This window comes from Pygoscelis adeliae, unplaced genomic scaffold (genome assembly GCF_000699105.1).
Source record: "Pygoscelis adeliae isolate BGI_AS28 unplaced genomic scaffold, ASM69910v1 Scaffold170, whole genome shotgun sequence".
In the NCBI taxonomy this organism is placed as follows: domain Eukaryota; kingdom Metazoa; phylum Chordata; class Aves; order Sphenisciformes; family Spheniscidae; genus Pygoscelis; species Pygoscelis adeliae.
The window spans coordinates 2,310,099-2,337,106 of NW_008824002.1; the positions used below are offsets into that span (position 1 = coordinate 2,310,099).

The window sequence follows — 27,008 nt, forward strand, 5'->3', positions numbered from 1 at the left end:
GTGTGGTGGGTGCAGAGCTTAGAGAGGCCATGGCTTTCTGCTGGGTGGACATCATTGCTCTCTGGTTGAGCTGGCAGAGTTTCAGTGCCCTTACTGCAAGCCCTTCTGCACAAACTGCCATGCAAACTGCCACGCCACGTCCTTACTGCCACGCCACGCCCCGTTGGTGGTGCTCCTGGTTCCTAGTGCTCCCTAAGGGCTTCTTTTATACTTGTGTGGGGGCTTGGCTGCCATTCCTCTTGGCCCAGCCCAAGTCTTGTCAGCCGCTGTTGCATGAGCTGCGGGCTCCTGGTGGCTCTCTCGTTTCCCCCTGAGGTTCCCCCGGTTTGGGAAACCCCCCTCTACACCACACTGGAGCACTCCACTGCTGATCGTGCTGGCACTGGAGCTGCTCGCCTCGGCGATTGTAGTCAGTGACTTGAGTCAGCACAGACTCAGATCAGCACTTTTATTTTCTCTGCAGAGCAGAGGAGAAAGAGTCAATGTTCGCCTGCTTTGACAGACCTACACACATCTTCGAGTCTCAGTCACCATACAGCCTCTGCCATTCTTAGCGCCGTAGAGGCACTTGCTCTTCTCCAGAGGAAACAATTACTTGACTGAGAATAAACCTTTTGACCAAATAAAGCCTTGGGATTGCTACAGAGTACGCAGGTGGAACACAATCACCTGTGGCATACAGGACTGGGTGATTTGATGTCCTCTCTGGATAAACTCTTCTAAGTGATCTCACATGCACAAGTCCCGCAGGATCAGTGTAGCTGCTGCTGGGCTCTTCCTCCCCACCGCCCGGCTGCCCTCTTCCCCTGACATCAGGTATACAGGGACAACTTGCCCTCCCAGGGCCAGCATTCCATGACAGGCCACAGCTGATGGCTCCAGAGACTCACTCAAACCCATGTTTTCCTATCAGTGATTCTTCCTGGTATGTGTACCTTGCCCTGTCACACAAGTCAACTGCATGCTGGATCCCTCACAAGCATTGGGGGCAACACAGCAGGTAGCAAGCATAATATTGTGCATTAATTCTTTGCATATACAAAGTCACTTCTTTATGTACAGCATCAGTTATTAGCAACATACATTCAAATTCTGACACAGATCTTTAAATTTCATACATTTCTACAAACACACATCCATATACTACTACAGGCATTTTACCTACAATTTGATTAGTCTTCCAATGGATTACTGACATCCTGCTGCTTAGTCTACAGTCTAACCACTTACAAATTACAATATTAAATTCCTCATTAGTTTGATCATACAGCTACAATAATTAGACTTCCCATTTTTAAGTTTTCACAGATTGCTTACAGTTTAGAATATGGTATTATTGCTCAGACATGGAGCTGAGACATTAACATACATATGGCAAGTGTTTCTGCTAATTTTAGGTTCCTACTTTCAGAATCAGCTTCAAAGATTACTTAAAGAACAGCTTTTACAGATTTCATTGGCAGCTGTGAAATGAGCACTACCACATCAGGATGATCAAGCCAAAAAGACTAAAAAACCTGCCATATAATTATTATCCATTTACAAAGCATTTAGAGCACCACTGTCTATGTTACAAAACAGGAACAGAAATCAGTTTTCCACAGCAGAGTTCAGTTGCCTTCATCACATGGCCATCATTTTGTAATCCCCAGCCTCATTCACATTTTATCTTCTACATCAAATGAATAAGGAATCACACAGGCAGCATAGAATCATAGAATAGTTTGGGTTGGAAGGGACCTTTAAAGGTCATGTAGTCCAACCCCCCCTGCCGTGGGCAGGGACATCTTCAACTAAATCAGGTTGCTCAGAGCCCCGTCCAACCTGACCTGGAATGTTTCTAGGGATGGGGCATCCACCACCTCTCTGGGAAACCTGTTCCACTGTTTCACCACCCTCAGCATAAAAAATTTCTTCCTTATATCTGGGCTAAATCTACCCCTTTTAGTTTAAAGCCATTCCTCCTTGTCCTGTTGCAACAGGCCCTGCTAAAAAGTTTGCCCCCATCTTTTTTATAAGCCCCCTTTAAGTACTGATAGGTAATTCACTATACGTTTCTAATTCATTCTTTGAATGCAGTACACAAAGCACAAGTTTTTGTGTAGCAATAGCATGAAGAAAACATAGTATGTCCACATAGGACAAATGAAGATTGCATCCTTCGTCTTGATTCCTAAGCACCGAGTTTGCAAAATTAATAATGTACTTTGATATAGGTAACATCCTGGACTATTAAAAGAGGAAATCAGTTTTCCTCTGACATTTCATAACATGACATCATGCTGCATCACTAGTTCAGATCCTTTAGCTCTCCAGACCTTTGGCATTTGAGAGGGTAGAGTGATCCAATAGCATTAATTACCAGCCTCTGAGCAGAGGTGTTACGCAGGAGGAGACATTTTGCAAGGAGACAGTAAGCAACAGGACAATCTTGAGCTTCCTTCCAGCTTTGTAGCACAGTGCTCACCCCACCAAGCACAGCTCCTTTTTCTGCTCAGTCTCATCTTTTTCTTGCCCTGACTGCTTACCTCACTTCCATCCTTTCTTGCCTAATCACTACCTGCTTCCCATCCTCTCGTCTCCTGTCCGCATAGGGTGCTAGTTCTGGTCTCCCCATCCTCTGACTTTATTCTTCAGACACTCCCCTCTCTCAGAGCTCCTTGTCCTTTCCTTTAATTATTTCACTGTTCCCTGCTGGCTCCCTCTCACACATCCCTTTCCTCAGTCTCTACCCTTCCAGACTAATAGCCTTTCTGATTTCCATTTTCCCTTTCTAAGTAGTGTTAACCTTTTCCCTCACCTGTCTTCTCCCTTGCCCCACTTTCCTCTCCCTTTAACCCCTTATTTCAGTCTCCTCGCTCAGTCCTTCCCAATACATTTTCACCTTCTCTGTCTTTCAGACGCAACCAATAAGACTTCCTGATCCTCTCAGCTTCCTACACCTCCCCATCTTGAACCAGTCATTTCAAAGTCTGATTTGATGGCTTCAAAGTGTAGGACACACAGCACCACCAGGAAACCCTCATCGAGATCACTGGTGACAGTTCCTCTGATGACTTTCACACTGGTCTCTAGCATCCAGGAACTTCCATTAGAGGAGGTTAATTTTTACACTACTGCAACTAGGCTTGAACAGGCTCATTAGCTCTAGTGGGATGGCCTGTCAGAGGACTCTCTCTCAGACACAATGATTTTGTAGAGGAATACTGCAGAAGTCCTTATTCATTTAAGAAAAGGCATTGCTTAATACAAGATTCCCAGAACCGTTCAACATAGGCAAAGTACCAATTCCTCACTTTCTGAAAAATTGAAATGATTTTGGTAAAGTTTTGCTTGTATTCTTGCTCAAGGTGAAGAAGTCCACATTGCATATAAATTTCAGAGCAAATGGTTCAAGTCTGGTAGAGATGCTATAAACAGTCAAGACAGGTTTGCAAGTTGGGTAGCCCCTAGTGCTGTTAATGGAGAGGTGAAAGCATGCTTGCCCATGCAGCAGTTGCAGGCAGACCAGCCTGTGCAGATGACAATGATCTAACTTTCAGAGCTTCAGTTTATCATTGTGTAGACTTTTCACTGCCCTCTAACTGACATAGAGGAAATTTTCCTCAGGAAATCTAGTCTTCCTCCCTGATTTTCTATAAAGATATTAGGTTTTTTTGTACACATAGATATACAAGATGCACATTATTCTTCTAGCCACAGGGAAGCCAGTCAGATTAATGCCCAAGTTAAATGAAAGAAAAAAAAATAACAAAAAATTATTATTACACAATGATTATTTGAGCTTGTGCAAAGGCTGAAGTAATTTCACTGTCCTATTTACAAATCTGGAAGGGATCTTAAAATTTGTTACAGATTATGTAAACAAGAGCACTGTCCTGCCCAATCATAAACTTGCAGTTCTCCAAACGGTTTGGGATGGTGTCCTTCCCACATTTGACAGAAAGTATTTGGTATAAGAGATCTTGGCCTTGAAAACAGCTGTCACGTGCATGCAGCACCAGAAGGGCTAACAAGTTTCACATGGTTTTAAGAAAGTTTTCCTTGGCATTTTGAAGCGAGGGTAAGGGAAGGAAAAAAAATAATGAGGGGAAGAACAGAAAGAGGAGGGAATGGGAACTTAGGCACAAGCAGAAATAGGATTGGAAAACTTCAGGTAGGGGCACAGAGCATACAGGGTTAAAATAGTAAGTCTCAATTGTTTTCCAGGAGGAGCCTGCCAAATCCCTTCTGAATACTTTTAGATACTAATGTTCTTCTGTTTTTCTTAATGATTGATAAATGAATTGTTTGAGAGTCTGTCACTTAGCCAAAGTCCAGGAGGACGAAATAGTTTTTGTCTCCAGAAAGCTAATCAAAATTACTCTAAAGGCACAAATGTGCACCATGGTTGTTGCAGTGATTACAGTTGATTATTTTACTAAGAGAGAAGATGTGGCAGCAGCCAGTACAATGCCAGCCACATGCCTAAGTGACCTGCTAGCTTCACAAGGGGGGCGAGCCACCCAGGCGGATGTTTATCCTGGCTACCCATCCAATGCTGCCCGTTCCACGACAGGAGTCTGAAATTTACTTTTCTCTATGTTACAACTGATTCTGTTGCGCTGGTGAAAACCATGGTATAGATGCTGCTTTGTTTTCAAAGAAACCCCCTATCTGGTATAGTATATGCCACACGGGAAAGTAGTCAGGCAGTTGCCAAGAGTTGCTGGTGCATAAAAAGCTTGATTATTTGGATTAGTTTTATTATTTGGATTTTGGAAGGAAAGCTTTTCGTGTAAAAAGATTTAATGAAGAATCTGAAGGAAGAGAGCAAAATAAAACAGCTATTGGAATTATTTTTGTGCAACTTTAGCTGGTGAATGAAAAACTAAGCAGATGTAGGTTGAATTGATATGGATGAGTCAGCAAGAGTAGTTTTTGTATGATAGACATTTCTCATTTTATTTTTTGAAGAATTAGAAGCATCTGTGAGTTGTAGAAATTAAAAAAAAAACAAACACAACAAAATACCACTGAACTTCTAGCAGTCCACAAACCACAAATTCAATTTCTAAGCACAATTATGCTTACTTCAGGAGCGTTTGTTTTAATATCAGCTAGCCTAAAAACTTGAACAAAGTTTAAATCTATTGTGTGGATGAAATCAAATATTGTTGGATGAAAACCAATACGTGGTTACAATTCAGATTGCCGGCTAGAACTCTGAAAGGCAGTGAAGCTATGAACTGTGTGCTGAGCGAGGTTAGGAGTGGCACTAAACAGGAACCCATTTTGGTGCAAAACAGAGCACTAACAGGTGGCAGAGACTCCAGGCATGCATGCGCTTTAACCTATGAGTGCACTGTTTCTCTCTTTAACAAATCTAGATGAGCCATGTGGTTTTCTTATAAGTGTTATAATATGCTATATATGATGAGCCAATAAACACCTTAAAAGGTAATAGCCATCATAACTGTAATACTAGAAGGCCTGTAGTCATTCACAGTCCTCATCTGCTATCCTATTTTGCAATATGCTTGGATATATTTTGATACGTTTTATAAATTCCACAGCTGAGATGAATTTAACCCAGCAGAAATGATGCCAATAATAATTCGCACATCTTGCATGAACGTTTCAACATTTTACTGTTTTGATATAGAAAGCAGTAATGTGAAAGCCTTAATTTGTTTGAAATCCTTTAGCTTTTATTCTGCATACCTTGAAGTAGTACTTCTAAATATTGGATTATTGCTCATGGATAACACAGATGCATAGGAAGCTCACAGGCTTGATAAGATCTCATTACCATAGCCTGCTTAATTCCAAATACATTAATATCACTGTTTTTTCATGCTTGCAGCTCACGTTATGTATTCCTCCAAAACACGATAGAACTGCTTAGAGTTTTTCCACAGATTTAACTAAGCTTTGCAACCATAAAAATAACTGTAAGTAGAGCTCTATTTTCCAAAATCCTAACATGGGCAATATCCCCTACAAATGTTATGCTAAGCAGCATAATATGCAGACATAAACCCAAAAAAGGTTTAATTTAAAAGCAGGAGAGAGAGCAAGCTATTGTTCAATAGAGAAGGTGGCAGAATTCAACCTTATGCTCCTATTAGTTTAATAAGACAGTTGGTATTGCAAAGAGTAGCTATTTCATCTACGAAATTAATAAAATATTATTTTAGTATTGACATAGTGCAACAAAACCCAATTTTTAATATAAAAATTACAACAAAGGAAATTATAATCATTAGGAAAATCCAATGTATAGATCAGTATCAGCAGCTTCACAAGGACAGCTTTACCCAAGCCAAAAGCAGCACTTTCAAACAGGGTACTCGAATGGAATGAAGAAAACATTACTAAAGTAAGGAGAAGGTCAGGTGTAACTCCCACCACACTGAAGGGATTTGCATCTGAAGGAAAACTTAAGTTTATTTCAGTCTCCATTTTGCATGCTATATTGCCTATCATGCTGAACCAGAGGGTAAAAATTCCTGTTGCCTGAACACAATCTACTTTTTGAGAACTACCAATTCTAGTAGCACCACACAGTATCGCTACAAACTACTGAACTGAGTCTAAAATGTGGATTTCAAGGCATCTGAAATGACTCAGTTCTATATGTACCTTCATTAAATATTTACAGCAAGTATTTATGCAATGTTTAAACTGTTTCTTATTTTTTTAATTTCAGCTCATAACTATTAGTAATAACTCTCAAAGCATTAACTACAAAAATATTTGATCCTTACATGTAGCTAGTAACCTTGAGAGACTGCATTACATTTTGACTCTATCAAAGAATAATTGCCATGAAGAACTGTAAAATAACACTGAGATATCATAGTTTTTAAAAAAATCCACTACTGAAGTTTATCAGCTATCTGCTTTGCAATGTTGAAAACGAGAAAAAAAAAAAGCCAGATACACTTACCCTTGGTACCAATAAGCAAGAACATATAGAAGCAGCAGTCGGATGTCATATCTGTCCTTCAGCAATTCAATGAATAAAGTCAATGAACGTTGTCCCTTAAATTGCACACCAGCCAGCACGCTGCTTGTACGGTCTGCTTCTGACAGTCTTCAACAGTGCATGAAGCAAGCTCCCTTCTCTCCCCTGCCTTCCTCCCTTACTTTCCTTTGTGCTAGGTCTCCCTCTCTCCCCCCTCTCTGGCAGACACACACGCAGACACGAAAGTTTCCAGGAGCACACTGGCTCCTCAGGCTCTCCCTTACAGGATGGGGTCTGCTCTGCGGCAGGCGAAGGCTGGGATGTGCATGGATAGAGGTCTGCCCCAAGGAAAGCTGCTGCTGCTGCACAAAACACAGACAAGTCCAGAGAATTGTCATCAATAGTCCAATTTTTTTTCCCCTTAATTTTTTTTCTTGTCACAATACTGTGAGAGGCCTAAAAAGTACAGTTTTATTTAGGCAAATCTGTTTGACACTAAACATTTGCTATAGCTTAGATAAAAACTGTTGGTTTCTTAAGTAAGGGGAAGTGAAATTTATAAACACGGTCCCTTTGTAGCAATCCACGGACTCACTGAAATACAGAAAAATGCACGATGTTATTTATTTCCAATAACAGCATGTAACTATTTTTACACATTAACTACTTTTCATGACTAATGCTAAAGAAAACAATCTGAAAGAGCAAAGACGGATGTTCGGAAACATATACTGCATGGGAATAAGATTTTTCATGGATTGTCTCCTTATTTAAATACTTTGAGACATTCCTATCTGGCCCTTGACTTTACTGTTACCAGTAGATCATGGTATACTCAATCACATATACAGTCACACAGTTAATAATTTTTTTTTTGATGTGAAGGCCCACACTCATCAGCACAGCAAGATATATTTCAAAATGAGTTGGTCAGCTGAGATGAACTCGAGATGAGGATCTAAATTTTATCTGCTCTCAAAGTGGTTCAGATTTTTAATTTTTTATTTTTTTTTTTTTAAAAAGCTTTATAGATTCAACAGCTTGCCAGGATGACAAGGGCCAGGGAGCACTGGTAATGTGTCAGCAGTTACATCAGGTACCTAAGGAAGAAAGCCTCTCAGACTAAGGAAATAGGTACAGGCATGGTCATATATATGAAATGGTGAATTTAGAGAATGGGAAAAATCTGTATCGTAGTCAAAAGCGAAGCCTACATTGTTGCTATGGCAAAGTTGTCTGTAAAATAGATATTATGAACTGTCAGTCTTTTGATTTCTAATATAAAAGAATACAAAATATAGTAGGGGTTAAGGTTCTTATCTATGGAAACCCCCCAAAAGTCTGTTGGCATCTACTGTACCAACATCAGTACTAGGCAGTCTCCAGGCAAACAGGGATTAAATGGATTAGGGACCTATAAAATATTTCTTTTCTAAGGTGGGGACTAGTTTTGGAGCACATCAAGTAGAACCACAGTTGCCTCAAACAACTATTCAAGAGTTAAGCTAGCACCTAGATACTGTAGGGCTAATGCCTGAGCTGCAAAGGGCTTCCAAGGTGGGAAAATAAGAGGAAGATACTGAACCAAGAACGTGAAGAATAAGAGAAATATACTTTCAAGGAAAATTAAAATAAAAGGTCAACCTCTTCACCGCAGGGTGAGACAGAAATAATCTTCTAGAGAAAGGTTTTTTTCTAGTATAGTTTCCTCTGTGGCTTTCTGTTTCTGATTTAGTTACCTCCATTTGAGATGTGTAGGAACCATATATGTTTTTGGAATATACTATTTTTACGTGATAATACAATAAATCAAGCAAGATGTTTCTTCAAAAAGCAGTCTGACTCACTACAAAAGCTCAAGATTTTCTACCTCAGGGTAAACAGGGGAAACCCCAAAATGCAGTACATACCACCCACATACGTATTCTGAAGCTCTGCCGCAATGGGAGTTATCACTTTCCAGCCCTCCTCTTTTTCAAGGACCTTTAGCAAGGATACTCATTAAATTTAATTTTGCTGCAAACACTTACTCTATGGAAAATCCAATGAGATCTTCCCTCTTCTAAATTTCTTATACATTCATAATAAGGATACATAAGGCAGCAGCACTTTCCATCCCATTCTCTCAGTGTAATTATATTTAAACCAGGAAGCTAGAGTTACAAACACGCGCACTGCTGAACTCTGGAATGCAGAGCGGAAAAATGAGGAGAGGCAAGCTCATTATTAGAACAAAACATTAAATAGGACATTACTAACTTTTGAAAGATAGTTTTGGCTTACCTTACTTGAAAGCATTTTTACTTCTTTGAAGAAACACTTCTGTGCATTAGAAAGACAATAAGTACTTCCCTCCTGCCTAAATCATAAAAAGCTATAACATTTTGGTGTTTTAGAACTCTCTTTTCAAGAAAACAATAGGCTTTATATGTTAATTCCTTACAGAGCAAAGAAATAACACATCAGAATTACATCTTTGTTTCGAACAACTTTGAGAAGATGTTCAACCTCATTTGCTTGTGTTTCTACTTACAGCAACCCTATAATTGAAATTTAAAAAATCATAGAAAACTGTCGTATGGGTTATGATGCGGATGTTTACCTTACCTCTGAGTTCCAAGAAATGAGCAGGTTAAACTGAATTCACTGGAATAAAAAAGGTGCCATTTGACTTCTTTACTGTTTGCTGAAAAATGCTCACAGTTTGACTTCCTGTCTTTACAGCTATCTAGCACCAGTCTGAAGAGTTGGTCTAAAATTGCAATTTTAAAACTGTAAGAACCTACTTGTCAGATCTGTGGGGGAAACCCCCCTGCCCCCAAACATTCAACCACCACAAACTATCAGAAGACATTAATGAACTGTTTCACTAAATCCAAATAATTATGGCTATTATTTTACTGAGAAGAGTCACCTCATGCTTCTGTTACAAAGTGTTAGAAACTAAATTGAGAGTACAGGGCTTAGAATTAAATAATGGTAAATATGAGGCACTTTCAGATAAGCATTGCTAGTGAAGGTCTAGCACCTGGTAGTCTTTTTTTCTATAATTCACATTAGGTGCTACGTAGAAGGAAATTCCTACAAGTAAACAAATCATAGTTGTATGTGTCACCATTGTGGGTGTCACCATTAAAAATAAAAATAAACTAACTTGTAAATAATTGCTACTGTGGAAATAAGTTAGAAATCCTTTTCACCCTGAAGAAAAATGTTTACTTACCCACAGACTGCAGCTACTCCCTTGCAAGTTAACAAATATTTTACCTCAAACCCTGACTCTACCACACTCAATGGTACAGCTGATAAGCTTCAAGCAGATTCAGTACAGGTGGGAGCAAAGGTATCTCTAAGTTTTAGTCTATGTGGGGTAGAGAGATGCATACAAAGTCTACCTGTTACCATGCTGCTCCAAGTACTAAGCAGTATGGGTCTTACTTTTGCTCTTTCCTAATGTGGGAACTTTCCTTCATTTAATTAAGAATAGTTTCAAGGATGCTTTATGTAGTGTATCGAATCAAAGACCCACAAGACAATAGATATGGCAATGGTCATTTTATAAGTAAGAGTCGCTCATTAAGCAAAGTAAATTTTCAGCTGAAAATACTGACTAGATTGTCAGCTGTTTTGCCGCCCTAGTGAAACACAAGTGGTGCAGAGCGAAGCACTGAAAGTAAAACTGGGCCCATGTTGCCATCCATAGTCATGAAGACTATATAGTTCATATTTAGAAACAATACCCCAAGAAGTGAACTTCTTGCTTTCTCAGCCATTTGATGGCCAAACTAGGTTTTGTATTATAGCAATGTGAATAATTATTGTACAGATAAGGCTTCAGAACATAGCATTTAAAATGTAAATTGTCCATTATGTATGTCAATCCTACAATCGAAAAGATTTAACAGTGCAAATGAACATAATTGGCCTAATTATAATTAATTTACATTGCTTTCAAAGCTCCATCGGTATGCTCTGCAGATAGTGCAACTGAAAATAAGATGTTTATATTTTACAGGGCAACCATTACCTTTGGAGGATATATTCCTTATTTAACACCTACAGCAGGTTCCCTGGGTTCGGAGCAAAGCAGACTAAAGAACCTCTTAGGAAAAATACAAGAATATCTAAGCAGCCTAAGCACAGAAAGATAAGAAAAGACCTCATCTACAATGACTCTTTCCAAATGGTGAGCTGTACTGCAGTACCCTTATCTATCTATCTCAGTCACTTGTGACTCAACCAGTATTGTAAGAATGTTTTATCTTAAAGATTACTCTTCCCCATTGCACAATTGCAGAGATTTAATAGGATTTACCTCCCAAAACCTGAAGAGCCTGGGGCACCTGGCCTAACAGGCCAAACTAACTGCACAGGCACCTTTGCTGTAGGGCCTCCTGACTTCTTGCTCCCCTCTTCAGACCCTCTTTATCAGCACACCTGCAGCTGAGTTGGGATTACTGGCACTCACTTCTGGAGAAAGGGGAGAGACATTCCTCTGCTGGAGAAACTACCTGAGCTAAATATTCTCTCCTGAAGGGCTTTACTACAGGGACAGTACAGAAATTTTTTTTCAGTACATACGTATATACACCAAGTGTCTCAAAACAGGAACCAGTTCTGCCCACCTTATTTTAAGCTAAAGCAATTGTACAAAGTTTGGCTCTAGTGCCAGTTCCCAGCTGCAGAGCAATCCTAACTCCCTCACTAGGTCCGTGACTGTAGTTATGGACGGGAACACGGACAATGAGTTTCACTTTTCCACAGGAAAAAGGCAGACAGAAAAGGAGGAAGGATTCAGGGATGACTGTTTGTCCCTTAAACGTCTTTTGTTGTTTGTAAATGAGACACTAGTTTGGCTGTAGACAACGGTGTACAAGCAGCAGTATCTAGCTAGCTCCAAGCTCATTGAAATGCTTTTCTTTCTTCTGCAAAAGGTACTCTCTGCTGCTGGGTGGTTTGGTGACCCTGTCCAGCTGTCCTTCTATAGCTGGTGTGGAGGAAGGTGCTCAGTCAGAGCAAACTTACTCGCCTCCCTCATTTTCCTCAGTTTTCTCCAGACGTCTGTTCCAGCTGGGTGTTTTGACTAAATCAAATAAAAGCTCACTAGCATGCCTGACTCAAAGCTGCTGCTGGAATGTAGAAAGTATATTTATTTCAAAATAACCAAACATATAAGCTTTGCCAATGATATCTTTTCCCAATCAGCCATTTTGAGTCTTTTGCTTGATTAAAGATTGTAACAGTATTTCTATGACTGCGTATGATTATAGGCATGATGTTAATGGCTTTGGTAAGTTACTATACCATTTGGAAATGTCATAGGAATTGTATATGACATCTTGCTTTTTCTGTGTGACTCTCTTTCCATGTTATCTCTGTCATATTTGGGGGGTTGCAATTTTTGTTTTACAGCACCTAAGCTTCTAGAAGAAAAGGCAAACTTCCCAGATATGAATAGCTGAATATACAATATCAGAAAACGTGAAGTTCATAAAATGTTCACTAGCAATATATTTATTTACTTTAACATGAGATGGTATTAAACATATGATCATTGACAATTAAGTCACACTTTGATAGAATGAACTCTAAAAAGATGCAGTTTATACAGTTTTGAGGAGGCAAGGTGTTTCGATAACTCCGCTATGAAAACCTTTGTGTTAGAGAATTATCAAAGCCAACTTTAAAGTCAGAGAGAAATAGATATGTGTTACCAGAATGGTCATACAGTTGGGCTATCACCTGGATTAAGAAATTATCCTCAATGCATTCCAAGAGCCTCCTGGACTGCTTACAGCTTGCTTACTCATCCATGCCTTTACATGTGAACCCACAACGTTCCCTGCAAGGTATAAACTGAATTGAGGAAATATTTAACTGAGATTCAAGAAAAGGAACAGCCAATTAGACATGTAGGGTAAATACATGCTAAAGTGAAAAAAAAAAAACAACCAACCAAACCCCCAAAAAACTCATAAGTGAGAAGGAAGAGAAGGAGAGTTACAGTACAAGAAAGCAGGGCTTATTAAAGGGCAAATATATAATATGAGAAGACACTATCAAAAGTAGGAACCACTGAAATGAAGAATGCATTTGAGAGATTATTTGTAGGACTATCCATACCCGCAGTTTGCCGCTGCACTGTTGTGAAGAAAATAAACTCAGTAAAATGAACCCAACTTTTGTAAATAGGTATGAGTTCCAATCCAGTGGCCTTTATGTAATACACTAATTTAAAATTCTAATTTTGTATTTCTGCAACAGCCTACAAAAAACAGAATAGAAAGACTTGAAGGGAGCTGTGAAATTCAGAAATCCCAAGGTCATGGCTATAAAATAACATTCTCCTAATGTTAGTAAATATCCAGGACCTAAATTCACTGGGACTTTGAGTTCATTGTTTGGGTAGCTATTTAGATTTGTTATTTTACAGAGATATACATTTGATGCAATCAGCAAAGAAAGTATAACATTTATCTGTATCTAATACTGCAGCTTTTGAGAAGCATAAAATGAAAATTGCTTGACAGAGCTAGGGAAGATGTTGGTTTTGGGAACAGCTGATAGCCTGTGGTGAAGGAGCTTATATTAACAGAGATATTCTTATTTAGGTGAGCTTTTCTTCCTTTCCTCCAACTAAATTTTGCATGAAAAAAAATCAATATTTCCATGAGCAGCTTGAGCCACAATGAAGAATTGATTTCAATATTAATCATACTGTTCTAAAGCACTGGGAGTGATGCAAGTGGAGAAAATATTTTCAAAATAACCGTGCAGAATGCATGGTTAAGCCATGGGAAGTTGTGACCTCCAGCTTTTTTCTTGTTTGTTTTCTGATTTTATTTTGAAATATAGCTGAAACTGCTAGGTTTGCAAGACTGAGTGATAGTTTTACAAAATCAACATTTCAGGTAAAAATATTTGGTATTTTGCCCAACTGTTTGGTTGACTAACACTACAAAAATCTTTTTTCCCCTTGATGATATTTTTTTCTAATTATCTTGAATGTTCTAATACCATTAAGAATATAAAGTATAATCTTAACAGATAGTGAGATAACTTTAAACAATGCATTTAGCTTGTTTTTGTATTTTATCCCAAGATAATTTCCATGTTAATTCTAGAAAAATATCCTTGTGGTAAGGATAATAAGACAAAAATCCTAGACAAGTGTTTGAACCACTAGCATTGTAGTGGCATGCTATATCTTGTGCTCTCTTTCCGGCTCAGTCTGGGATTATTTTTTGTTCAGGAATGTAGCTTCAGTAAAAGAAACAGTTCATTCTCTTCCCTTGATCCCTTGTGCGCTCCTCTAAGATACAAGAGAATTGAATGAAATCTTCCTCATCCTGCTCAAAAGCTTTAAACTTTGAGCTATGACATGAAAGGAGGCAATATGATCAGTGACACACGCTTATGTTAAAGGAAACAGCAGGGGCCATCATTATGCTTTGTATGGAGGCTGAGTCTATTTTGGTGTATAGGTGTGCTCTGAAATTAAGTCTTCAGAGGGCTCAGGCGGATGAATACCTAGTTTCTGGATCCTGTTGAAGTAAAGCAAAATAAAACTTGCAGGTGCTTTAACCTGAAGATAACAAACTGTGTCTCCAGTGGCCTGGAAGCAGCAATTTAGCAATGCATTTTACTTATATAGATGCTATGTGATTTCAGCAATCATGCCCTTTTTAGCTTCAGCCCTTATTGCTTGCTTAAAAGATGTAGTACATTTCTACAGGTTTTGATCTCACACAATTTAATGTACATTTTTTGATTACCTACATTTCTACCCATTGGCTTTTATCTTCAGGCCTCTGAGGAAATACAGATTAACAGTTATTATTCCTTTTTTGACTTTGTAATTGCCCAAAATGTTAAAACAAATAAATAGGAACTGATGGGTAGAATTCTAAGAAGCAACAATTATTGTATTTCTGATCTATACATGCTTTATCCAGGCATCATTGAAATGCCTTGGTAGTAGTGTTGGCTTCCTCCAGATCTGTATTTCTCTATCAATGTGTAAAGCCTTTAAATTTTTTTGTAATGAAAGATGAATCAATAACTGTGTGCTGAAATAGTTTTAGCATAAATAATTGAATTCCAATAATATAGAGTATAAATCCAAAACCCTAAGCAGAAGGCATTCAGTGTAAGGACCGTTCACATTCAGCGCAGCTAGAGGTACATTGGTGCCCTTCCAGAACGAGGTGGGATATTTGCATCTTTTTAAAAAAGTATTTGTAACCTGAGATCTAAAAATATGGTGGGAATCCATACAAACATATACCTGGTTTTAAAAACAGATAGCTAGGTTTTAATAATGTTGCAACCGACAACAGTTACACTTTGTTTGAAGTGTAAAACTAGTCAAGCTTTTGGGATGTCTTCCCAAGGCCACAGTACAATACTAACACTGGCTAATGCAAAGCTGGCTTACATGAGCCTATACAACTTAGAGCAGCACCTTTGGCTGTCAGGTAGGTTACTGTCTGCATTTTATCAACTCCATTAACACGTTTTGTCACAGCTGATGCTACATCCCTGCAATCACTGAAGAACTACAGTGCCAAAATTTTTCCCACTGCAACCTTTTGGACTTCACAGCCATGTGAAACATGTGGGGCAATGAAGGCAGGTAAAAATGGCAGCCCCTGAGGCAGGGACCCTCCTGATGTGGCTACTAGGAACTGCTGAGGAGAATGCAGTGCCTTATGGACCGTCCTGCCCCCAGATTGGAGCGAGCAGCACTTGCTACTCTGAATCTCTTTTGAAATAGTTTTTCCTCACATCACACTATGTGTTTCCTCATGAAACACCACTGGACAAAAAGCACATATGTTTTTACACCTTTCTCTAACCACTCATTAATTAGAGTATTGCCTTAAGGCATAATAGAGTAAAACTCAAATCCCGCTGTTTTGCAAATCCTGCAGTACCGGAGGCGTTGAGACCAACGTCTCTATGTCAGGGAGAAGGAGGTACTTCTTTATGTCACGGAGCGGTTGGGAAGGTGCCGTCAGGCCTGAGACAGGCCCTGGCACAGGGATGTCAGGATCCCCAACCATCCCCTCTGGTGAAATCCAGCCATCCCCTCAGGGGGGTTATCTGTGACGTTTAGCAGCTTCTTACGGTGTAATCTCTCACAGCCAGCAGTTTCTCATCTGGTGTCCAGCAGTTTTGCATGTCCTGGTCCATTAGCATGGCCCATTCAGGGATCATGGGCATTTGCTTTCAGCCCAAACACTTTACCCAGCGGGAACTCAACTTGCTGTGGAGCCTGATAGTGTCGGCGGTTCAAAGAGGTTTAGCTGAAGTCAAGGGCAACAAGGCCATGAGTGGTCTCCAGAAGGTCTAGGCAGGGTTGTATGCCTTGACACACCTCGTCCTGTAGTTCTGGATGCTGGGAAATACAAGGACAATACACTGAGCTCCTGTGTGCTGCCCAAATACCATCTCTCTGTTTTCTGCGTGTAGTACACACGATGCCTAGGTACCAGGTCAGTGGTTAGCTGGTTGAGATAAGCAGCACAGTTTGCACTGATTTTACTCATTTTTCTTTTACCTGCATCAGCAAACTACAAATCAGTTTCTTATTAGTAACTGCTGAGCCAGACTAACGTCTTTCTTTAAATATGGCTATTACGGCATGTTTAAGAAACACAAGCACAGCTCCTGAATATCAAGTTTCCTCTTCCATGCTAAGAAGGCTGCAGAACATGCTTCATACTGTCCTCTAATTACAAATACACTTACCTCAAGAACAGTCGTAATTCAGTACAACATAGAACGAACAAAGAGGAGAGAATAACACTTTTTCACTTGCCAAAAGACAGATTTCTCAGGGAAGGGTTTTAAGTAGTTCTTGTATGATGATTAATTTATTCCTACCTGACCTTTACTATAAAATTCTTCCATTATTTTACTTCTTAGAACAGAAGAGGTTGGAAAACAAATAAGAAATGATAAACAATAAAGTTAATTCTCAGAATAATATGAAATGTATAATATTTTTTCAAGTTCTGAACAAAAGTTTAGTGATTTTTTTTCCTATATTTTAGCCTGCATTTAATCTAATCCTTTAGTCTCCTTTTCCAGCGGTCATAATGACTGATTAAAAAAATGCTTGCATGGACTGGGCAACATGAAAAAATCTGAAAGTAGTAAGAATTTGGGTGATGCGTTAATGAACAACTTCTCCCCATCTTGAGCAGCTGACCAGTAAGCATTAATGATTCTATTTTCCAGCACAGATAGAGCAATCCTTTTCTGAGATATCTGCAAGTGTTACACTGATAATCTAATCTATTATCTGATTCTAGGAAGGCAGGCAGCACTTGGAGATGGCCAGCTATAAATTACAAATTGTTATAGCATTGTCTTTGTTGTTAATAATACCACCTCCATTCTGAAGCTGGGGATGTGACTTGACTGAAGTTCACTCATCCTGCAGCCTCATGAAGCTTATTACTTTGAAAGGAAAGAGCCTAAGACACAGTGTTATTGTGGTAGAAATACACTGGTATTGGATACCAGTCAGTCCCATGTTACTGTCTGGCTCACACCTGTAATTTCTTTTTGTCTTTAATTTTGGAAACAGTTCCCTATCCCCTAAGTACATAACTATATAAATACTTTCCTGTTACTGAAGCATCTTAAAGGCAAATTCACTTGGATTGGAAAATCAGAGTATTTTTATCAATGTTAACTTGGAAAATGGAAACAAAGTATTATAGCATGAAAATTCTTATAAATGACTGAGGGACTAGATTGTCAAACATTAAATATATTTTCGAAAGTTCTTCTTGGTAACTGTTGAAAATTCTAGGAAATTGTGCCGGGGTTTTGTGTGTGTGTATAAGGCAGTAATCGGGGAAGAGAAATTCAGTATATTTTGTACGAAAAGAACTCAAGATACAAGATTGTTTTTAGAGGTTTTCTTCAGGGGTGGATCATGAAAAGTCATTAGATGGGACAAGGTATTCTTTAATTTTTTTTTTAAATGATTTTTTATTTTGCTTTAAATGAATTTTGTTTTTCTTTTGGCATAAGATTCCCATTTAGTTCAGTTCGTGCGGTTTTAGCCATGTGTACTACTGCATGCACTTTTTAAATGGTGTAACTCTGCTGCAATGACATGCAGTTTTTCCTTTGGGGCAAGTTTTCCTCTCCTGTTTATTTCCTCATGAGGTGAAACATGAAGAAAAATAAAAAAATCACAAAATACTTTGACAAAGAAGCTACCACCTTTAGGCAGTCATTGTTCCCTGCATGCTTATTATGTGTACTTGATTGTTATAGCTTCTTTATAGCATCTGCATGTAATTTAACAATAACAAAAATGGTCTGAAGCTTTTGACATGTTTGGAGAAAATACAGCTGCAGGGAAGCTTTGGTTTGAAAAGCTGGTGAAGTACGAAATAAAAATAGCAGGCTTCAAAAAGCAGACTTCATAAATCAGAGGTTTCGTAGGTGAACTCTTCTGGGATACTGATCTAAAAAAAAAAGCTGAAGAAATCTTGCAGCTCCTTAGAGATGCAGTATTTAGAATAAAAGTGTAAACGATACTATTCCGGGGGGAAGAAAGGCAGACTAATAAAAAATCAGCTGGGTTTAATCAGTAACTTTCTGTTGCTCCTAATACAAGAAGGGACTGTACTGGAAATGGAAACGAAATCATATTGCTGAAGATGAGTACAAAGGTATAGATCAGGCATGCAGGCCAAATCAGATAACCAAAAGGAGACAACGAGGTGCAAGTAGCAAGGAACATCAAGAAGAACAAGAAGTTGTTGGACACATAATTTAAAAAGAAAGGACAGGGTTGGGACTATGCTTACTGATAAATGTATTGTAAAGGCTATTTAGTTTAATTGCATTTTAAAGTGTTTAATGCTCTTTTTCTAGACGTTTTCACTCAAAAGTTCAAGGTGATCAGGTGACCAATATAAGATCAACAAAAAGGGGCAAGGAGGTAAAGAACATTTTAGGGTATATGTAAATAAGCCAAATATCTTCCTGCTGTCCTGGCCCAATGATCTTCACCCTAAAGTGCCTTGAACTTCTGGCTAAGTCAATTAGAGATGTTAATGGTTATCTTTGAAAACAGGCAAGTGCATGAATACTCGATCTATTTTCCTGATGGTTTGTATAAATTAAATCTGTGGAAGAAGGAGTTAAAAACTAGGAAAATATGCTGAGAACATAAAAAAAAAAAAAAAAAGAGCTTTAGTGAGTCATTCTCTGTAGTTTATCAAAATAGAGATCAAAAGGTAACTTGATTATGGCATATAAACACTTTCCTGCAGAGTTATTTTTGCTGGGTACTAATGGGGTATTTAACATAACAGAGAAAGACGTAATATGAAGCAGCAGTTAAGAGCTGAAAGCCAGACAAGCACAAACTGGAAATAATGCATGGCTTTCTAATAATGAGGATAATTAATCAGTGGAATAAATGACCATAGGAAGCACTATATAAACCATGCTTTAGTCAACACACATATAATTTGGGTTCATTTGGGGGAAATTTCTGTGGAATTATGTATGCTATATTCTCTTAAAAAAACTATTGCTTGCGGACTTAAACCCTGTGAAATTCTTCTCATTTATTCACATGGCCAACAATGGCATAAGTATGCTTTTTTCATTTGGGACCATGATGCCATGCAGGAGCCCTAAATTACATCTCAGAATAGAGAATATACATTTATTACTTATTACCTGATCAGAGGTTGATTATTTTCCAGCTAAGACATGGGTATTTTATTTGGATTATAACGGGTTTATAAAAGCCTGAAATGTCATTTGTCAAGTACAAATATATAGTAGTTGCATGGCAGATACTATAATATAAAACCACATTCATCCACAGATACTGTGTAGATGCCACTGAGAATTTGGAAAAACTCTGCTCTTTATTTCAAAGAATGAAAACACAATAATGCTACCCCAAAGAACTCCATGTTTTTTAGTGTGGACTTTTAAAGTCCTTTTCAGCAAAAGTCCAACCCAGTACATGAAACTGCAAGTTTCATAATACAACGAGCTGAAGTTTAGTACAGTCCACATAAGAGCTTAGTGGGTATTGTTACTCAATAGTTCAAAGGAGTTGTCAATTAAAAGTGTGAACAAGAGATGAAGAAAAGATAGGGGCATCTTCAGGTGTGAATGTGTAATTTATTTGGAGCCAGCAGGCAAGGCTGGTGTAAAAATAGAACAAAGAACATTAGTCAAGTCAATAGCGCTACTGAAAGTTTGCTTTGAAGCAGAATTTACCATGATAAGAACTCTGACAGTCCCTATTAACCAGACCACTGAGGTAGCAAGTCTTTTCCCTCGTATATACCTCAAAGACTTAAGTATAAAGGTTGTGCATGACACCATGATGAAGGGGTTACTGAGCACCAGTAGAGGCAGAGCTCGTGATTTCAAGGGAGTGGTTCCTTCCTTTGGAAACAGTCAACAGACCCTGTTTTTTTCAGCAAAGCTCCTCAGTATTGCAGCTTTTCAAAGATGAACTAGCGGCAATGTTCAGACCAGTCAGGTTTTGTCTTTCCTCTTCTTAAGAGGTTCTTGAGAATGAGACTGAAGGAAGTCCAAGCAATCAAGTGGTACTTATTTCATCGGTACGTTTGGTTTTTTTTTTTCTCTCTCTCTCCACTTTGCCAGGTGCTATTTGCAGAATATTTAGTTGCTTAGTAAGTTGGCAAGGCAATTTTTACTTGAACACCACACTAATAATGATCAGCAGGTTTGAAAAACCTTTATACAGATAGAGGAACTAATTTATTTGTCCTCAGTGTTGCACATAACCCTTTATAACTGCTTAATTGAGTGTAAGGGATATTGCAGACTCCCATTGTCTCATTCTCTTGGTGCACTACTCTTACCTCTGTTCAAAATCATTAGTATTTCCTTGGGACACAGATAGATCAAGTGCTACATAAAGAAGAAACAAGTAATGCTTCTCTGTCAGCCTCCACATTTTCATTTTTTTCAGGTACCACTTTTGTGTATAGTTTAAGAAAAACAGCACATATCAGAGGTTATAAATGCACTTTTTGTACAACAATTTATTGGGAAATGGAAAAGTTGAATAGAAATCTGTGTTAGTAGTAACCTCTCTTTACATTTATTTGAAAGGAAGCAGAAAGCTACAGTTTTGTCAAAACACTCTATTAAACTAATAAGCAGTTTCAAACAATCAATGCAAGCCAATTAAATTTGACTCCACATTTCTAGACTAACAAGCAGAGAGTTGCATTTAAATTGAAATTTTATTCAGCAAAGACATAAGCCCCTCTTCAACATGGTCTATAAAATTAACCAGGTACAATATCCCCCCTACAGATTAGCAGTTCCCTTTCTGTAGGGGTATAAAAACTACACTCAGCAGACACTTTAAAGCTCTGAAGCGTATTAGTACAATGTGTTTCACCATATTTGAAAATTGGCAAAATGGCATGTGACATAGTAGCTGATCGTTCAAAATCTCCCTGTGTGGCATGGACGGTGATTGTGTACTGCATCTCCCATTTCCTTTGCCACCCTGAGACATTAAACCTGTTTTACTATATTGGACACCAGTTTCATAGGCTCACTTACGACAAGAACACGGACACTGTGAAAGATGCAGCATGCCACAGGCGTACAGAAAACATTTGCCAGTACTCATATGCTAGGTTTCCTCAGACTTCTGCTGTCGTGTGCTGTTCAGTGGTTTTCATAAGAGTGCGGTGAACTTTCCACAGCATTTGCATGAAGCTCCTCTTGCAATCATTATATTTGTTGGTTGCCCCCCATTAGAGGGGGCATCTAGTCAGTTAATGTATGCTGTCTTAAACAGATCCAGGTCTTCCCCCTGACAGTACGAGTCTAAAACCAATTGCACAGGAGGCAGCGCGACAGGCCTGGCCATAGTTCTGAGACTGCTAAACCTCATGCAGTTTCCTAATTGAGTATATGTTGTGGGCCACAGATGGTGAGTATGTATTCCTAATTTGCGAGATCATAGGACAGCCATTAGTCTTGTCCTGCTAAAGAAATGCCAGTTTATACAGCGAGTTACAGCAGAAATTACTACATTCAGCATTCCTTCATATGTTTCATGTTGGCATCCTTACTGTCCACTCTGTTGGTAAATTCTCCAAGCAACAGTCGCAAAAAGGTGAGCTGCAATCGTGAGACACTTCTAAAGAGATCTAAGGCTCTGACCTGGCACACTAATAACGTTAAAAAACTCTTCACACACAATGCCTATGAAGCTCATATATGGCTCTACCACGGTTCCTTTGACTAAGGCCATCAGGGGAAACTCCGTTGCCCTGTAGTGATTCAGAGAGCAGTACCTAGAAGGCCTCCTAACACAACTGCAGAGATTAGAGGTGGAACTGAGTCATACAATCCCGACTGGGCTCTAAATCTGGATTTTTCTGAAGTAAAGGTATTGGTGAATTTAGATGTTTCATCCTGAGAATTTGATTTGGCAACAAATACAGCTGAGCCAAAAAATGTGGGTAACCTAGCATCCCTGGTTACTCTTGTATAGAAACAAACAGAAGACTATTTCTTTGTGCTGACTTGTATCAGTAGCTCCTTCTCTCAAAAAAATAATGCAAATTAATGAAATTAGGAGAGGTAATTCACATATTGCAGCTTTAGGCACCTAATCAAGATGTCTGTAATAGGAACCTCATGTTCCTGTGTATCCAGTGGAATTTACAAGGATTATTCAAAGTTTCTTTGTTTCTTTTGGGAAGCTCAACTGACTATGGGGGGCTGTGATAGGGTACTTAGAGTTGGCTTCTATATATGCACTCCCAGAAGCTCTAGACAGCCATTATAAAATGCTGGCGACTGCTGAAGAGTGTAAAGTAAAATTTAACTGTGTTTACATTTTTACTCATACTCACCAAATACTGTTGCTAACATCGCAGTTTAAGTCTGCCAGACTGCTTTCCATTTGGCTTGGGTTAATCTATTTGATGAAAACAACCATCTTGGCATTCCTATGATGTTTCTTTTTTTTTTTTTTCTTCTCTCTGCCTATGGCCTCCTTTCTTACATGCCAGATGTATTTTCTTGAAGAAAGAATTCCTGCTTAGCAAGTATGATACATTACAGTCTCCTTGTGTTAGAAACTATACAAGCTCTTGCCCAGAACTACCTTTAAATCAAGCATATTGCTTGAAAAAAATCAACTGAGTTATCTTTAAAGTTCTTTTCTAAATATACATTCAGTAGTATAACTTATTCAAGTTTGCATTTTACAATATTTGGGTGTACACAATTATTTTAACAGCAAGTAGTAGAAGAAGGTAAGAATAACAATGCTTTGTTTTATATTTTCTTTTTAGAATAATTGGCTGCTGGGGGCATAAAACGTCAGCTGCTTCCGACTGAATCTTTTTCTAATTACACCTGTGTACTTTCATTCTGTCAGTGAGAAAGTCTTCAGTCAGTACATTAAAAAAAAAGCATAATAAATAAAATTCAAGTTTATATAGTTCACTTAAGTCTCTACGCTTTGATAAAAGCAGCACGTAATTTTTATTTAATGTTGTTCCTCAGAATTGTTTGTATTTCAAATATTTGATTCTCGTTTAGACTCAGAGAGAAAGTAGCAGTAAAGAGTAAGAGAAACACATGCTTAGTTACTCTGAAATCTGCAGCTTTACATGAGATATGGGATTGTATGCAATCATATTTTCATATCGTGTAGGCACTTCTCTTGTTGCATTTCTAGCTGTTAGTCATGGTAGCTACAAGTCAAAAATGATGGTTAAAATAGCAGAGATGTAATATAACTCACAGAGGAAAAATGCTATCCTCAGAGTACATCTGAATATAAAAATTTAGTTCAACATCAAGATACCACTTGCCAGTGAATGTATTATGCTGTTGTAGTTATACTAGTCCTAGGGGATGTCAAGACAGATTTTTAAAGAATGATCACATTGTGTTCTTATTTATTTCTTACACAGGCTTATGTGCACAAAGACTTATTGGAGGGTTCATGGCTGATTACACACACAGACGCTAATGGTGAAAAATTCTTTCTTTGGGGGAAAAAAAGCTCCACAAAGGAAAAAGAAAAGAGAAAATGAAAACTCTGCCCAGTGGCTAACTGGGAAGAGAAGCAGCAGAGTCTCCCAGGCAGATGTCCCCCTTGGGTGTCCTCTGCCGTGCAACACGTCCCCACACGATACTTTTCTCATAATAACCATACAGTCTCTGCCAGGACACGCTCAAACGCCACTCTGATCAGGTGCAGGTGTTTTATGCTGGTTGCTGTTCAGTTCTTTGTTGGGTCCCCCTGTGTAAATTCAGAATAGGAAAAAGCAGGGGGAAGGGAGGGGCGACTCCCACACCGGTGGCAATCGCTTCCCGTGAGAACCCACCACAACAATGATATTAGGATTTGCTTGAAACAATATTGGGGTCTGCAGGTGAAAAATGCCATGAGCTGCTGTGACTTAGCTGAGGAAATTTTTAGTTTAAAGAGCTGCAGTGAGCTCTCTGGAGATTCTGGAGATTTAATTTCGTTCTTTCTTTCTTTTTTTTTTTGTAGAACACACAATTTAAGTACAAGGGATAGATGAATGAAGAAGATTACATCTTGTGCAATACTTTTCCTATGAGGAAAGTTAAACAATTATGACTTTGATCCTGCAATCAGATTTGGCAGCATGAAATTCTAGCTAGCGCATAGATGGGCAATAACACAAAACTGCAGAACTGGAAAATAGATTTGTTTTGGACTCTCCTTTAAAAAGCCCAACATTCTCCTGGGCAGACATTTTCCTTAGCCAATTCATTCTAAGACTGAAGAAAAGCCATCAAGAAAAATCGCTATGTTGTCTCTCTTCAGGTACGCTGGGCAGTCAACACTGATAGAGATGGGCAATCAGTGTTTATTGATCCATTCATCATTTTTCCAGACTTAAAGGACTAAGACATAAATAGCTAAATATACTGTGGTTCTGGCAGAGATGTCAAATGAACTTTGATTTTGTTTTGCTGTCTTTCTAGAATTATAACCTTCCAATATTATAAGGAGTTAATGAATTTCCCTTTAGTTTAATTTTCTTTTCAAATGTCACAATAATCATTATCCTAAGGAAGCAATAAAAGACCCCCTGGTAGAGGAACTTTCGCGATCAGTTTTATGAACTCAGGAAACCTTGCTTTTTATTGTATTATTGCAGCAGAAAGATAGCAACTATGTTGTCACAATGTGCAAGACTACTTGAAAATAGTGCTCCATGCTTCTCACTCTTGGTTTATTTAATTCTATTACCATCTCAGGAAAGAGATGGTGCTGGTATTCTTTTTTTTTCCCTTTTATTGTTACTTATACCTGTCTTTTCTACATAGTCTTTTTAAGACACTGTTTTCTGGCTTCTACATATTCTATGGATTTTCTTATTGATCAAAAATCAACTCACCGCGATTCGGTCTTGAGCACTGTGATTCAAATCCTTACGTGTGATCCGGCTGCTGTAGTGGTAGTAGCTTCAACTGGACTACGTGATTACTCTGTTCACCCTAAAGAAAGTGAGAGGGGAAAAAAAAAAGGCACTTTAAGATTGTTTCAGGATTTTACCATTTGACTACTTAAAAAAATTCTTCATGTATTTCTGCTATGTTTCTAATAGGGAATGACAGACTAGTTGTTTCATAAATACAGAATACCATGTCTCTGAGCATGGTACTACAATAAAAACACTGACAATATGATTTATGAAAAACTATGCTGAACCTTAAATAAAATCTTAACTGGTAACAGTAAAAATTCAGCATCTCATGCTAAATACTAATCACTTTAAAAATGATAGCAAATTAATTTTCACAGGATAGCTGTTGTAAACCTCTACCTCACCCTGATTAAAAAATATTCTGAGGAAAATATCCTTTTAATGCAATTTATCTTCCAAATGAATGTAAAACTTTCCTTTTTTTTTTTTTTTAAACTCTACTTGAATTTCACAGATACTCCTATTCGCTTTCCATTTCTAAAAATTTCAATACTTGTGGTAAGGCAGAATGGGTAGTAAAACTTCTGTCTTTTTTTTTTTATTATTATAGTTTTGAGTAATAGTACATGTCATTAAGCTAACTTAACATTTCTTCAGTCTGGGCAGTGAGATCAATGTCTACAAAGAGGACTGCTACACTAAGAGTTGTTTACATATTTTTAGTATTACAGTGATCTAAAATAAAGACAGTATTCTTGTGTTTCGTTAAAAATGTACGTTAAATAGCAGCAACATATCCTTGCTTGACATGCAAGTAATGAAATTATCTCAGACTGCAGCGGAAGCATGAAACAGAGGATGCAAAATCCCAGATCCATGTGGGACTTGAATACAAAGTTAGGGCATTAAAACCAAGGCCTTTTTAAACTACTTTTTGCACACTTTTTTGTGTACATTGACATGTAAAACAAAGCCGTTGGGGAAGAATAATTATACTGGCAAGTTGCAGACAGGGAAAGGACTGAAGGAAACCATTTTCCAATCAGTATTTCCTTCAGTGTGGCCCCAGTGTTCCTTGCAATAAGGTTTCTGTTGTATTGTCTGGACTATTGCTGCTTTAAGTCATTGATAGTGTCCGTTCATATGATTTAGTGGTTATCTCCCAGTTTTAGATCTTTAATAACTGTTTAATGCACAATATCTGACATCAGAATGTACTTTAAACTGAGTAACTTCTGGTGATAGAAAAGAATTAAAATGAAAGATTATGAACCAGGAGTACTGAGCATCTGGTAATTGTACTGTTTGTCTGATTATTGTTAAATCCAAAGTAATTATGTTAATTTTTATTAACTTTGCTAAATTTTCTTTGACTGATATCTGAATAATGGTTGTTGCTTTGAAAAGTGTTTGATTATTCCTGTAGTAGATAGCTACTGTTATCACCTAACATTTTGGGTAATAATGTAAGTACATGCTCAAGAAGTCTTTGTTCCTGTAACATTACTCAGCTACAACAGGCAGAATGGGGAGTACTGACATGGGTCCTTAATAAAATCGTGTTTATTGCTCTCACGATGGCA

The 27,008-nt window shown here is 38.2% G+C and overlaps 1 protein-coding gene across 1 annotated transcript in view; it reads right to left on the bottom strand.

Moving 5' to 3' along the window:
• The window catches only part of RXFP1 (relaxin/insulin-like family peptide receptor 1), a 52,223-nt gene extending 49,606 nt beyond the window's left edge, over positions 1-2,617 (bottom strand). Inside the window, 1 exon segment of the mRNA XM_009325320.1 lies at positions 2,529-2,617. Within this exon segment, the coding sequence (XP_009323595.1) occupies positions 2,529-2,617 (89 nt within the window).
• Positions 2,618-27,008: the final 24,391 nt, after the last annotated feature.